The 15009-nt window shown below is 37.7% G+C and overlaps 1 protein-coding gene across 3 annotated transcripts in view; it reads left to right on the top strand.

Annotated features, from left to right (window-relative positions):
• Positions 1 to 15009, top strand: part of fbxo38 (F-box protein 38) — a 154116-nt gene that overhangs the window by 47191 nt on the left and 91916 nt on the right. For all 3 annotated transcript variants that reach the window (XM_053505322.1, XM_053505323.1, XM_053505321.1), the window contains 2 exons: positions 6810 to 6903; positions 6982 to 7112. In XM_053505322.1, the coding sequence (XP_053361297.1) occupies positions 6810 to 6903; positions 6982 to 7112 (225 nt within the window). The remainder of the gene's footprint in view (positions 1 to 6809; positions 6904 to 6981; positions 7113 to 15009) is intronic.

Here is a 15009-nt window from a genome sequence, read left to right as displayed (position 1 = left end):
TCACATTACAGCCACAAACATGAATCAGTTTTTCCAATCAGAATTCCAAGTGAAAGGCCAATACAAAGTGGTGTACAGTTGAGAAATGGAATGAAAATCATACATGATTCCAAACATTTTTTTTACAAATAAATAACTGCCAAGTGGGTAATTATTTAGCCCCCTTTGGTCTAAATGCAGTCAGTTGCCCATAGACATTGCCTGATGAGTGCTAATGACTAAATAGAGTACACCTGTGTGTAATCTAATGTCAGTACAAATACAGCTGCTCTGTGACTGCCTCAGAGGTTGTCTAAGAGAATATTGGGAGCAACAACACCATGAAGTCCAAAGAACACACCAGACAGGTCAGGGATAAAGTTATTGAGAAATTTAAAGCAGGCTTAGGCTACAAAAAGATTTCCAAAGCCTTGAACATCCCACAGAGCACTGTTCAAGCGATCATTCAGAAATGGAAGGAGTATAGCACAACTGTAAACCTACTAAGACAAGGCAGTCCACCTAAACTCACAGGCCGAACAAGGAGAGCGCTGATCAAAAATGCAGCCATGAGGCCCATGGTGACTCTGGACGAGCTGCAGAGATCTACAGCTCAGGTGGGGGGAATCTGTTCATAGGACAACTATTAGTCATGCACTGCACAATGTTGGCCTTTATGGAAGAGTGGCAAGAAGTAAGCCATTGTTAACAGAAAACCGTAAGAAGTCCCGTTTGCAGTTCGCCACAAGCTATATGGGGGAAACAGCAAACATGTGGAAGAAGGTGCTTTGGTCAGATGAGACCAAAATGGAACTTTTTGGCCAAAATGCAAAACGCTATGTGTGGCAGAAAACTAACACTGCACATCACTCAGAGGGTGCTTTTCTTCAGCAGGGACAGGGAAGCTAGTCAGAGTTGATGGGAAGATGGATGGAGACAAATACAGGGCAATCTTGAAAGAAAACCTCTTGGAGTCTGCAAAAGACTTGAGACTGGGGCGGAGGTTCACCTTCCAGCAGGACAACGCCCTAAACATAAAGCCAGGGCAACAATAAAATGAAATAAACATAAAGCCAGGGCAACAATTAAATGATTTAAAACAAAACATATCCATGTGTTAGAATGACCCAGTCAAAGTCCAGCTCTAAATTCAATTGAGAATCTGTGGCAAGATCTGAAAACTGCTGTTTACAAACGCTGTCCATCTAATCTGACTGAGCTGGAGCTGTTTTGCAAAGAAGAATGGGCAGGGATTTCAGTCTCTAGATGTGCAAAGCTGGTAGAGACATACCCTAAAAGACTGGCAGCTGTAATTGCAGCAAAAGGTGGTTTTACAAAGTATTGACTCAGGGGGCTTTTTTTTTTAATTGGGGGGCTGAATAATTACTCACCCCACTTTTCAGTTATTTATTTGTAAAAAATGTCTGGAATCATGTATGATTTCCACTTCTCACGTGTACACCACTTTGTATTGGTCTTTACGTGGAATGTTTGTGGCTGTAATGTGACAAAATGTGGAAAAGTTCAAGGGGGCCGAATACTTTTGCAAGCCACTGTGTGTGTGTGTGTGTGTATATATATATGTATATATATATATATATATATATATATATATATATATATATATACACACATATACAGTGGCTTGCAAAAGTATTCGGCCCCATTGAACTTTTCCATGTGTGTATGTATGTATATGTGTGTGTGTATGTGTGTGTGTGTGTGTGTGTGTGTATAAATATATATATATATATATATATATATATATATATATATATATATATAGTATATATATATATATATATATATATAGTATATTTGCATTGAGTTTAATCATGCAGCACTTTTAGTATTCATAGCAAAAGCAACCCAACAGTGTGAATACATCACCCAAAATAACACAGAATTTTGACCCAGCATATACCCAACGATGTGTTTACAGAAACATTTTACATTGTACAGAAGCATTTTTTAAACTACTACTAATGAATGGAGAAAGCGCAGTCAAAGCCCGGGGATTCTGCATGCTGTCGCATTGTATTCAGCGAGTAGCATATATTTTTGTTTGTTGCATTTCATGTCTGTAGTTTTATCGATAAATCTGCTCACATCTGCACACGCGTTTATCAGTCTTTTGATTGAAAAGCAGCACGTGCAACTCACTTTCACTTTGCAGAGGACAGTGTTTATTGTTTAGTGTATATTTAAAGTGCATAAAAACAATAAAACAATATTTTAGGCTAACATATAATAAATTTTTGTATTCTTTGTTGTATTTCGTCTTTTTGCACTTCACGGGTGCGTTACAGTAATAAGTATAATGCCAATAATAATCAATTCGGAGCACTACTAATAATAATAATACTGAATGGAGAAAGCGCAGTCAAAGAAGTATCATTAAAAAGAGAGAAGAAAATGAAGAATAAATACTTTTTGGTATTTAAAGTTTGAGCTTGACACGTTTGAGCTCGGTCGCTTGCTGTCAATAGGCACCTAAGAGAGATAGCATATTTTCGGCTCCAATAGACACACAATACTTCAGATTGAAACACGATTGCCCCCTACAGGTAATGAAGGGCATTTTCACAGCTTGCCGCAGGATCCCTTTTCTCGAAACGTGCGTTCTTAATGGCCAGGTCTGTACGTGTGCGTGCAGTACTCTGCAAAAGTTTGCAAATCAAATCAATATTTGGATGTGGATGTAGGTTGCCTCAAATCCTTTTGTCTCTTAAATTGATCAAAGACCGACTCAGTGATGTGGAGGTCAGGGCTTTGTTGGCGCCAAATATTCACTTTCAGCACTTCTTGTCCTTCTCTCCTGAAAATAGTTCTTGTATTGACTGTATGCTTAAGGTTATTGGGGCCAATCGGATGCCTCCCAAATAGAATGCTGGATAAGTATCTGCCAGTATTGCTTAGCATTGCGGACACTGTTTATCCTCCAACCACGTTTTCAATTCCATTTTCAGAAATGCAGCCCCAAACTTGCTTCACAGCCTGCAGATACTCATAATTGTACTACTCTTTAGCCCTTCATTAAATATGTCTCCTGCTACATTTTTACTCCCCAGTCCAAAACTCCCATTTTTCTGCACCTGAGTTCCTATGGTCTCATGCATAGTTTAGTTGCTTAACCTTGTTTTCTAATTATTGGTAAGGCTTTTGGGCCACAATTCTTTTATGGGTACCACTTCTATACAGACTTCTCCGAACAGTAGATGGATGTACCTGGTCCGACTGTTTTCCACCAGCTCTTTGCTTGTGGCACTACTGTACATCTTCCAATGTTGAAGAGAATGTAAGCATGTGTCTTTATCTGCTGCATTAAGTTTCCTTGTCTGACCAGTGCGTCTACGGTCCTCAACATTAGATTTTTTGTGCTTCTTCCTAGCTTGAAAAGCTTAAACAGCAAATATTGCATTCCAAGTCTGCTATGAAATCGTTTCAACAGAGAGACCCTGCTTATACAGTATAACTACCTTGAATCTTGTTGCTGTGCTCAATCTAGTTGTGTTGTCTGACTTGTGTCTTCTAGAACCTGACCTTGGTAGCAAAGTTTGACTTCCTCTTACCCAGTTATAAGCCTCCTACACAGCTTCAGTTATGACTGTAATTTGTCCAACAACCAATTGATATACCATGCAATAGCACCTGTATGGTATAACTGGTAATACACCTGACTCTGATCCTACAAAATCTATGACTTTGTGAATTATTTAAGTGAAAGAATTGATTCTGGTTTGAAGCAAAAGGATAGTTCACTTAGATTGATTTAGATTTTTCTTTTTTTTTTTTTTCAAAGACTACAGTTAAGTGTTTGTGATAACTGGCAATAAGTCTTTCGAGTTGCTGTGGAAAAATTTTGTCTCACTGATTTTGCAGAATTGTTTTAGTTCCGCCGCATTAGAGGGTTTTGGAGCATGAACGGCCTACGGTAATCTCAATCAAACTTAAGTCCAGACTTTAGAGAATAGCCCACTACAAAAAACTTTTTTTTTTAAACCTTAATTTAGTTTTTTGAGCCATACAGAACTGGACTTGCAAGTGTCCTTTGGATTATCATCCTACTGCACAATCCAAGTGTGCTTGAGGTCCCAAAATGATATATTAGATATCTAATATAAACCAGATATTGTCTTTTACGATTTTCTGGAAGAGCACAGAATTCATAGTTCCATCAATTATGTAAATAATTGGAATAATGGAAATTATGGAAAACAATTGTGTCCATGTCCACCATCACACTGTCCATGTTTGACTGTTGACAAAGTTTTTGCAAAGTGTTGACAGTGTGGTCATCGTGTGAGGACGAAGGTGAAGGTGAGGCTCATCTCACGTTTGCCAAAAAACATCTTGAAAAAAAAAATCAAGAATTCGGGGCAAATATTTTATGGACTGATGAGGCAAAATGTGAACTTTTTGGAAGGTGTGCCACCTGTTACATCAGGTGTAATATCAGTAGTAAAACATGGTGGTGGAAATGTGATGGTGGACCTGGACGACTTGCCATAATTGATGGAATCATGATATAAGAAAAAATATAACAAAAAACTTTGATGTAATATGTTGCTTTATAATTTGGTTTTGTTCATAGTAATGCAGACATGATAAACCCATGTAAGAAATTTTGTATCTGAGATATGGTATATGATGATATAACATTGCACACATAAATATTATTACCCAATTTTTTGTCATGATACTTAGGTGCTGATTCAAATTATATTGCAATTCTGTGTCACAATAAAAAAAAAAGCATGATTTGAGATATACATAACATACTGTCAAACATACCTCTGTGCTTGCCAATAAGGGTTTCTTGACCGAGTACTAAGTCACATTTTGCTTGGGGATCAAATAGTTATTTTAATCATTGAAATGCAACTCCATTTATAATCTTTGTATCATGTCCTTTTTTTTTTTTTTTTACTGTTTTTTTTTTTTTGGTTGATGGTCTGTCTCTATCCTTTACAATAAACTTATGATTAAAAATTATAGACCCTTCCTGTTTTGGTAAGTGGGCAAAATCAGCAGGGGATCCAAATAATTATATTCCCTACTGTCTCTCTGTTGTCATCCACTATAATTATTTCTGAACAGACTTGAGAAATAACTTGCTGCAATCAGGCATGATGCCAATGGGTGAATAGTTAAGAGTCTCCCTCCTGCAGTTGTGGCCTGATTTTTCAAGGCTAATTTGGTTAATGCAAGTGTGTGTAATGAGTGGGTTTCAAAACTAATTTACAGAGTTTGGAGAAAAAGGCTGATCTGAGGCCTTTTAACATGCGTCACTTTTGATAATGGAAAGCCATAAAAATGTGTTTCTATTGTACCATATGGACGCTTGTGCACTCTGCACAAAATCATTTGTATCTGAGGCTGATCAGTCATTGCCAGTCTAGCGTAAAACCAGGCAATTCAGGTCACTGGCTGATTGACAGGTGTCTTTAATTATACATGTAAAAATAAGGATAATAAAAATAATCAATTTTATAGTCAGTGTGGTGATAAATGAATTGGCACACAAAAGAATCACGATTTTTTATAATTTTCCCCCATCCCTTCATGCATGTGCACACACATGCACTACCAGTCAAAAGTTTGGACAGACCCTCTTCTTTATTTTTTATATTTATACTGAAGACATCCATATTTAAAGAATAATGTATGTAAATATGTAGCAAACAAAAATGTGTTAATGCAGACTGTTTTAGATTGTTTAAAGTAGCTGCATTTAAATTTGATGACAGCTTGGCACACTTATGGTACACTCTCATCAGATTTACAAATTGGTCACCTGAAATGCTTTTCCATTTCTTGTCAAGAGTAAATTTGTGACAGTTCTTGTCTTCTGAATATGCTTAGACCATCAGTCATCTTGTGCAGAGGAAGGATGGGTACAGAGTTTGAACACCGTAAATGAGGAAGCGAGATGAAAGAAGTGATTTAAGTTGTGTTCAAATCATTTGCTAATCTCTGGCCTAATTGGTGAATTAATAAAAATTATTTAGTTTTAATTGCTATACCAGTCCCACTTATTGGTTATCATGACTATCTGCACTACAGAAAATCAGAATTTACAAAATTCAATAAACAGAGGTGGCTTGTAATGTGGCACTCCCAGAGGATATGCAGATCCGGATTCGAGTCATCTGATGCCTGGGGCAGGGCCTGTTAGTGTGAGGTGGTCTAGTTTAGTGGCCATCCAGTGGTGGTGTGCCCTAGTTGAGCAGCCCTTCTGGACTCTTCTCTGTTCGATGCTGCCTGCGTCTTTGTGCTGGGATGGAAGCTAAGCAAGAACTATCCTGTGCTAGATGCCAACGTGGCCAAAGCAAACTCTGTAACCACAAACTTCTTTCTGGATAGTTCGGAAGCCTGCATGCCAACAGGTTTTTTTTGTGACTGTAGGACATCTAATCAGTTACATTTTTTCCAGCCATGTTGGTTGCGCCTTTGATGGCCTTCACATGGGTGTCCATCTAGTTCATGAGGGTGGGCCTGGTATTATAGGCCCAATAGTTAAATTCCCCTATTACACTGGTTGGGTAACGATGACAGTAGTTTGAGGAGCAACAAAAAATTTGTGGATGCCATCAGAAGTGCATCAAGTCTCAAGTCAAAAGTCAAAATAAATCTTTATAAACATTTCTGTGGTTGCCATTAGATTAGCAGCTCAGTTTACAGTTATCAGTATCAGTTATTGATGAGCAATTTAAATTGTGCTTCTAGCATATTAAAATTTTATTTATTGACATTTATGTAACATGTGCCAGTTGTTTCATCGATAGAGCAAGGATAACAGCTGCCTGTTGTCTCCATTTATGTTCCAGGAGGATTTCGCAATTTGCACACTATTGTATTTGGTGCTTGTAAGAATGCTCTTGAAGTGGACTTAGGCTACCTCATCATAACTGCTGCACATGGGTAAGAGGGGCTCTGTCATTAAAATAATTTGTACATTTTATGAATGTTTTAATATCATTGAATAATTTTGTTGCACAGATTGCGTGAGGTTCGAATTCAGCCTTCGTTGACCAAAGATGGGGTCTTTTCAGCACTGAAAATGGCTGAACTTGAGTTTCCACAGTTTGAGACTTTGCATCTTGGATATGTTGATGAGTTCCTTTTACAATGTAAGTATGAGACAGGCTGTTGGATATTAAATCAGTTGTTAAAATGTGTTATATTGTGCTTCAGAACTCTCACCTATTTGTGTTTTTTGAGCCTGAATTGTCAAGCTATCTGATATCTGTAAAATTGAGAATGCAATCCAAACAGAGACAAGTGCAGATTCAGGTACCAACAAGCATTAACATTTGATAAGAAGGAAAGACTGAGCATTTTTATTCTTAGTCTAGGCCAACACTGTAAGATTGCAATCCTTTTTAGATTGAAAGGCCAAAAAGAGGTTAGGTTAGAATTGGACTAAACACACAGGTTTAAAATGTTAACATGATATTTGCTCCAAATTTTTTTGTTTTGTTTTTTTTGCCTTTTGATTTGCGGATTTTTTTACCACACGTTATTTCTGTAGCAGAATGGATTTACAGTATGTAAGGTCTCAAAATTCAGATGTTTCAATCTAGTAACATCATAAAGTCTGAATGCTTAAATGACTACCAAGGGTCCTTTAGTACTTGTGTACATGTTGATGAGATGTATGTGCTGCTGAATAAAAATGTAGCTTTTTTTGCTTTAATGTTAAACTTTTGTACTAAGTTTGTATTGTTTCAGGGCAGCCCTCTTGTTTTTTAAGTGAGAAAACTACTGTTAAGTAATGTGCTACATTTAATTAATCATGAAACCTTTAAAATTTGTTTTAAAATTATGACAAAATGGGTGGGGGGAAAATGGGACTCTGATTTGAATCCAATTCGAGACCCACTCCGTGACCCTTGCTCGGAATGTGATTTCCTATGATGATGTAGCTCCACCTTGTTAAGGCCCCCATTCTTCTCAGGCAAATTTTCTATCGACCTCCTCTGATTTAAAATTGACTCTAAAGTCTTTGCTGTCGTTACCAGTTTGGTTAATTTTCCAATTGCGACCCCATATTGATTTAAATAAATTCGTAAGCACATGAAAATGACTCTACAGCGCATTTTGACATAAGCAATAAGGATGTGTTATCAACATAATGTTTCAATAGCCAGCAGTTAAAAAATTGAATGATGTTCTAGTGAGCCCTAAGTAACTGATAATGAATCCGTACCATCACTACCAACATTAAGCGAAATTAAAATGATGCTACTGACTATTAAAAACTATTATTAAATTGATGCTACTATTAAAAACTATTATGGGGTGTTAACAATATGTTGACCTCATATATTCTTGGTAACAAATTGAGGTTGACACGTAATCATTGTCTAGCTGGCTTCACTAATGTGCGAAGGTTCATTTGTTTTTCTAAGGATTATTTTTAGAGGCCAAGCACTATGACATCAGCACGATGATATGACTGTTATCATCACAATCGCTCTGAATGTGTATCTCAATATATATCATCATTGAAAAAGTTTATTTCAGTAATTCAGTTCAAAAAGTGAAACTCATACACTGTATAGATCCATTACACAGACTGATGTATTTTAAATGTTTATTTCTTTTCATTTTGATAATTATGGCTTACAGCTAATAAAAACACAAAATTCAGTATCTTAGAAAATTAGAGTATTGTCAAAACATTTAATATTGGAGACTAATGATGTCATACTCTAAGTTAATTTAAAACAAGTGCAAAGGTTTTCTGAGCCTTTAAATTGTCTCTTAGTCTGGTTCAGTAGGCTGGCTTTTTAGAGAGTGCTGTATCCAAGCACAAGTTGAATAGAAGGAAAAAATGTGGCAGAAATGTGTGAAAAAATAAATCAGTCGCAATTCAAAGTAATTTGTGAAATGACCATCAGGTGGCGCAAAGGGACATTTTGCAAAACGGCTGCAATTAATTCTGTTTTTATCTGTCTATTGTTATTATTAAAGAAAATGGCACAAACAACAGCTCAAGGGCTTGTAAAAACATTTTTATTTTTAACGGTAAAAATGTAATTTTGGAGTAAGTGGTCCTGAGCACAACGTAATAATTAGGGCTGCAACGGCTAATCGATAAAATCGATAATTATTGATAATGATATTAAATTCTAAAGAATAATAATCCTCTTGATTTTAGCTGTTTATGTCCAGTATTTACTGATTATTTAATTATTAATAATTAAAGCTGCTCACATCACGTGCGCTTTCACTTAAAAAGAAATGCAGTGTTTAATCAGCAAGTATATGTCGGTTCTCTTTATGATAGATAAATATTCTGACTGAAACAAAGCTGCTCGTGTCGGCTCATATCGGGAGCATTTTGATCAAAGGGGAGATGAAAATTAAAAGTGTGTACCAACAACATAGCACGATGCATGTTTGCGAATCGCTGAAATGTGGTTGTAAATAAAACTTTTAGTGAATATAAAATGTTCCCGTGAACCCGCGGCACGCGTGTGCGCTCTTTCACTTTTTTGCCGCCGATATGAGAGATTTATAAGAGATTTCTTATAAATGTAAACACAAACACATTTATACGTGTTAAATAAGCGCTGTCTTTGCTTAAATTCCATCCAAATAGGATTTAATTTAAATTCTACAGTACATTTGTCCTGTAATTTTAATACTGTGAATTCGTTTAACTACAGTGTTTCACTTGATTTTATCCGCTACTACGTGCAGCTCTACAGGAACGCGGCTTATTAATCCTTGAGGGAATAAACTGATGTCTGAGGCGTCAGTCTATAGTTACTGTATATAGCGCCACTCAGCGGTAGAAGCCAGCAAACGCACATACCTAAATGCTGCCACCGTGAGGCGTGTCGTTAAAACCAGAATGCCGCATGAGTAACATCTGTAGCAGCACTAAAAGTTTTTTTGTAGTTCAGGATGTCCTTCCATGCTATTTGGAGTACTAACAAATTAGTTTGCTCCCATTTACATTCTAATTTTCGAGCGCTCTGGGAACAGACACGGTCTCAATATAGTGAACCCCGAGTGACGACTCTATGTGGCTAGCGAATGATTGGTTTAACCGGTTTGTCTGCTCCCTGGCCAGAGTTCTGGGTAGTGTAGCTACACTACCCAGAACTCTGGCCAGAGAGCAGGCACACAGATTAAACCAATCATCTGTTCCCCTTTAGCTCAAAAAGGGAGTATTTACAACTAATAATTATAACTAATAATAAATATTTAGATTAGAATTAACTGTAGCAGAATTAACGTACAATTACCTGATCTGTCCATCCACCGAGCAGATACTATAATTATTTATCAATTCTAGGAAAGGTTATTTCCTGGCCAAGGAAGTATAGCTTTCCTACTTTGCAGTACTAGCAGTAATTTAGCATGTAACCAACGGATCAACAATTCAGTGACTTTGGATCGTGAGCAGTACACAGAGACAATCTGTTGTGAAAATAAGGAATTTAATAAAGGAGTCTATAGCTAACATATAAAAACGTTGTACAACAACAATGTACATACAGTACATACAGGGTAAAGGACAGTAACCAAGAAAGAAAAGAACAAAAGAATGGCAGTATTTCACATCAATTAACCACAACCTAATAAGAATCATCAAAGAATCATCAAAGGGCTCAAACTTAAACACGCATCTAAAGAGTTGTAAAGGATACTTGCATTGGTCTTTATTTCTAAAAAAAAGTCCTGATTCGGTAGACACGAGGGTGTAGATGATCATGGGTGTAGATGATCGACCTCAAGGTGTGCGCTGGAGATTTTTCTCTGGTTCCTCGAGAGGGGAGGAATAGTCCACAGCGAGTTACTTGAAGGTAAAACTGCCAAAGGTTAAACTCGAGGTGAGTTTTGCAGAGAGTAGGAGAGTGTTCGTCTCAAAAAAAGAGATTTTGAGCACCGAATAGCCTGGGTTAGGGACTTTTGATAGTGCCCTGACACACCCACCGTTTGGGTGGAATTGCCAATCAAAGGTATGAATTTTTAGCGAGAGAAATATATATTTTTCTCCTTTTATGGCCCATTGGAATTTTTACTGCTGGTACAGATGGTTGTTGCAGTTTATTTTAAAATATTGTAAAAAGTATATAATGTCTTTCGTGATCACATGGAATACATCATTGTTTGAGAAATAAGGAGTAGATCATTTTGATATCAAGAAAGGGACCTTTAGGAGATAGGAAAAAGGAGATACGTTCATACACTCCGCAACAGCTGGCACTTTTTCGGATTGAGCCGCAAATTCGCCCGCCGGATAGCCAAAAATACCTCCTGTAGGTTAGCTAACGCGACCTCAAACTCCTTGCTGTGCACCAGTAAATCGTCCAGGTAGACGACACAACGGTTGCGACAAATATCGGCCAACACTTTCTTCATCAACCGTTCAAACGTAGTCAGTTTACGTAGGCCCCCCGCGCGATTTCCTACACGTCCTGACCGGAAGTTGGGCCCGGCAGTTGGGGAAACAGAGACGGCTGTGGGAGGCGGCTTCCCCGCAGCTAGTTGTAACGGCTGCTGGGGTACGTAACCTACGTACGCTGGGGTACGTTAATTTTGACTTGAAAAACGAGCACTGAGTATCATGTATCACGCATGCGCTTTTTGTTTTGACACCGAGCGTCACGTGATCACAACTGGGCCAACGGTTTTTCTCTCTTTTGTGCTGCAGAATTTTAGGTAATTGTCTCCCCTGGGTCTTCGTGCGCGTCTCTTACTGGTATATTAAACATCTGTGCACGCGTTTACTGTTTACTATAACACTGTGACCACGTGTGTGTGTGTGTGAAACATATTTTATTTTGTTTTTGTAAGCGTGCTTGTTCATATAAAGCAAGAGCAAGTCTCATTAGAGGGTAAAGATCCATTTTTTTCTCTCTGTATCAGCCTGTTTTATTTTACCTTTAAAAAGAATCACGACAGAGCAGAGTTTCTGTGTAAGGCAAAGAGAGTGTGTGTGTGTTTGGGAAGTCGAGAGGAGGAGGGGGTGGTAGGGGGGCTGTAAAGGCGAGTGTGTGTGTCCGCTGCTCACCAGCCTGTGTCTGCATGCCAGCGGGGCATTTGCTCCGATAAAATAATAGCTAAAATAGTAAAATTAATAGGTAAAATATTAACAGGGGGAATGTTTGATGTCATGTGGGCATTATAAGATTTGTATTGAAAACTCCTAACTAAAAAGTGGCAGCTGGCCCGCCTAAAAATAGACGCAGGTTAATTTTTGTATAGTCTTAATAAAAATCATCCTCTTTAATTTCCTACATACAGTGGGAGCCACGTCAAACAGCCGCTTGGAGCATGATAGGTCCATGACAGGACCGTGACAGGACCATGATCGATCCGTGCACGGAATGTTATCCCCCGCGATGACGTAGTTAACGATGCCCCGCCCCATAAACGCCCCCATGCGCTTTCTAAAAAGATGGTTGCAATGCTGTATAATTCCGCCAGATGGAGCATTGACTGCTTCTGCAGTGTCCAAGCAGCCGGTTACTATATTTGATATATATATAACATAACTTATGTCAACATAGTTTCATAAATAGATCATGTGGTAAAGAAGAGGGATAAAAAACGATTCATAAAACAGATTTAAATCCCTCAATACACAATCCATGATGCTTATGCTATTTTAATTAATGATTAAATTAATTAATAAAACTACTTATTGCAATATTTTTCACGACATCCTTAATAATACTTAAAGACACGGTAACATCTGTAATTTATCTATACCGGTCGTTGTAGGTACGGAATACAATGCGGGCTATGTACAGTATTTTACATTACGGTGTATTTTATCTATTTCCGTTTAATACACTGGTAGATAATATTTTGCTGCAAAGTAACGCTTAAAATTTAACTTCTGCTTGAGTTTGTTTTCATTATATTTTTTATGTTTTCGCTGATGTTTTTTTTTCGCTGATAGTCAAAAATTGGCAAAACAAATCGATTAATAACGCATAATATATGAAACAAATATCTGTCCATACGGATCAGTATGTCTTTAGTCATTTAACCAGCATAACTTTTCCCCGTTAAAGATCTGATGGGACATTAATCACTTATCACTACGGTGAATAGATGCGGCAGCAGAGACAGATTAAATCCCCATAAACATTCACACTTGAACACAATACTAACAGAACTAAACAGTTCCAGAGGGTCAGCGCCTGTTATCAGGACAGGAATCACCTACAGGATAGTACTGTAATTTTTACTGCTTATATATTTTTTGCGATAGTTTCATTTGGTTTTACGCGATTTCATGTTTTATTTGTTTGTGTGTACGTGTGTGTGTGTGTGTGTGTGTGAGAGAGAGAGAGAGAGAGAGAGAGCGTGCGCGCGGGAGAGGGCTTATATTGTGATTTATTCAAGGTTACTAAAGCCTGGCTTACTACTACTAATAAAATATTTCAATGTAACCCATGGGTCTCAATCACAGAATCAGCCAACGCTGTAAACAGATGACAAGACAAATTATATAGGCTACTCTGAAACGTTAATTTGAACATAATATATATATATATATATATATATATATATATATATATATATTACGGGGCTTCTCAGTCTTTCGTTAATTTTACTACTGACTGGAAACCAATGTGGCTTATTAAAGATGCACTGTTTTATTGGACATGGCTGTTTTGTAATGTTATGCAGAATAAACTCTGTCTACGGTTCGAATATACTGTGAACGTCTCAAAGTCACGTCTCTAGATCCGTCTGCAGTAATGTTTTCGTGGTGTAAATTATTAACGTATCGATGTATTTCACTTGCAGACAAAATAGTCTAGTAACGAAAGTAACGAATTCGTCACTACTCTTCTCTTACGCAGCACGGCTAAAAAGATAATAAAAATGACACCAATCATGCCATGATGCTACCCTGTCCATACACAACACTGGCTGGGGAGATGAACTCAGACTTTACAAAACTTACTATTATTTCATGAGATGAAATTAAGCTAGGATGAAGAGAACAGAAGTGAACTCCCCTCTGTGCAATATACTGGAGCAGCCACAAAATGCCCCCCGTGTAACTCTGATTAGGAAAAGCTCACAGACACCAAACCTGCAGCACTTTGGTGTAATTTTTATTATCTTTTTAGCCGTGCTGCATGAGAGAAGAGACAAATTCGTTACTTTTAATAACTTGATGTTTGATTGAATATTATATAATTTCCAAGTTTGATAGTGTCGATTTTAGAGTGCATTATACGATGCGAAAAGGAAGTAAATCAACACGTAGCAATGCAAAGAGGACAGAGCTGTGAAATATTTAAGCAATATAAATTCAACAAAGTGTGATCATAATGGTTGTTGTTGCTGCTGTTTATGTAATTGGTTCCACCGTGTTACTGAACGCAAGGGAAAGAAAAACACTCGCTAACACGTTTGAATGAAAAGGGGCGGCGGCTTTTGTTTGAAGATAGCGATTGCGTAATGGGCGGCAATCCGTGGCAGGGGGGTATAACACACCTCTGAACGTCCTTTGTCTTGTACATGATTATATTCGTTCACCTTCCAATCCCCCACAGCGCACACACTGTTGCTATGTCTGTTGGAGCACTTGGTTATACACAGCACCTTAATGTATGAAACACTTACTTCCTGGTTTGTTTTATTTTAAATATTGCTTATTACCTTTTCCCGCAAAATAAACATTAAACATAAACAACATGTTATCATTGTGTAAATTAACATATTGGTGTCTTTTAATTAAGGACAAAAACAGACCCTGCGCTTGTGTTTAGGACTGATGCTGAACAGCTGTGTTCTTAGGTTTAATCAACGATTTACAAGACAACAGTTAAAGCGGTTGTGGATGAGAGGTGTGTGCGCGCGCGCGCTCCTGCATTTCTCCGTTGGTTTAACACAAACATTTTGCGCACAGACAAGTAAGTCTGAAGTACCCCTGCCCCCGCCAAAAACACACACACAGAGCAATTAGCACCATGTCATAGTCAGTATTCTCTACTGAGGTTTCTTACCTTCCAAGTTTGTCTTTGCTCTTTTAATGGATTC

This window comes from Clarias gariepinus, chromosome 10 (genome assembly GCF_024256425.1).
Source record: "Clarias gariepinus isolate MV-2021 ecotype Netherlands chromosome 10, CGAR_prim_01v2, whole genome shotgun sequence".
Lineage (NCBI taxonomy): Eukaryota > Metazoa > Chordata > Actinopteri > Siluriformes > Clariidae > Clarias > Clarias gariepinus.
The sequence above is the reverse complement of the archived record's forward strand: the minus strand, read 5'-3'. Positions and strand labels throughout refer to the sequence as shown.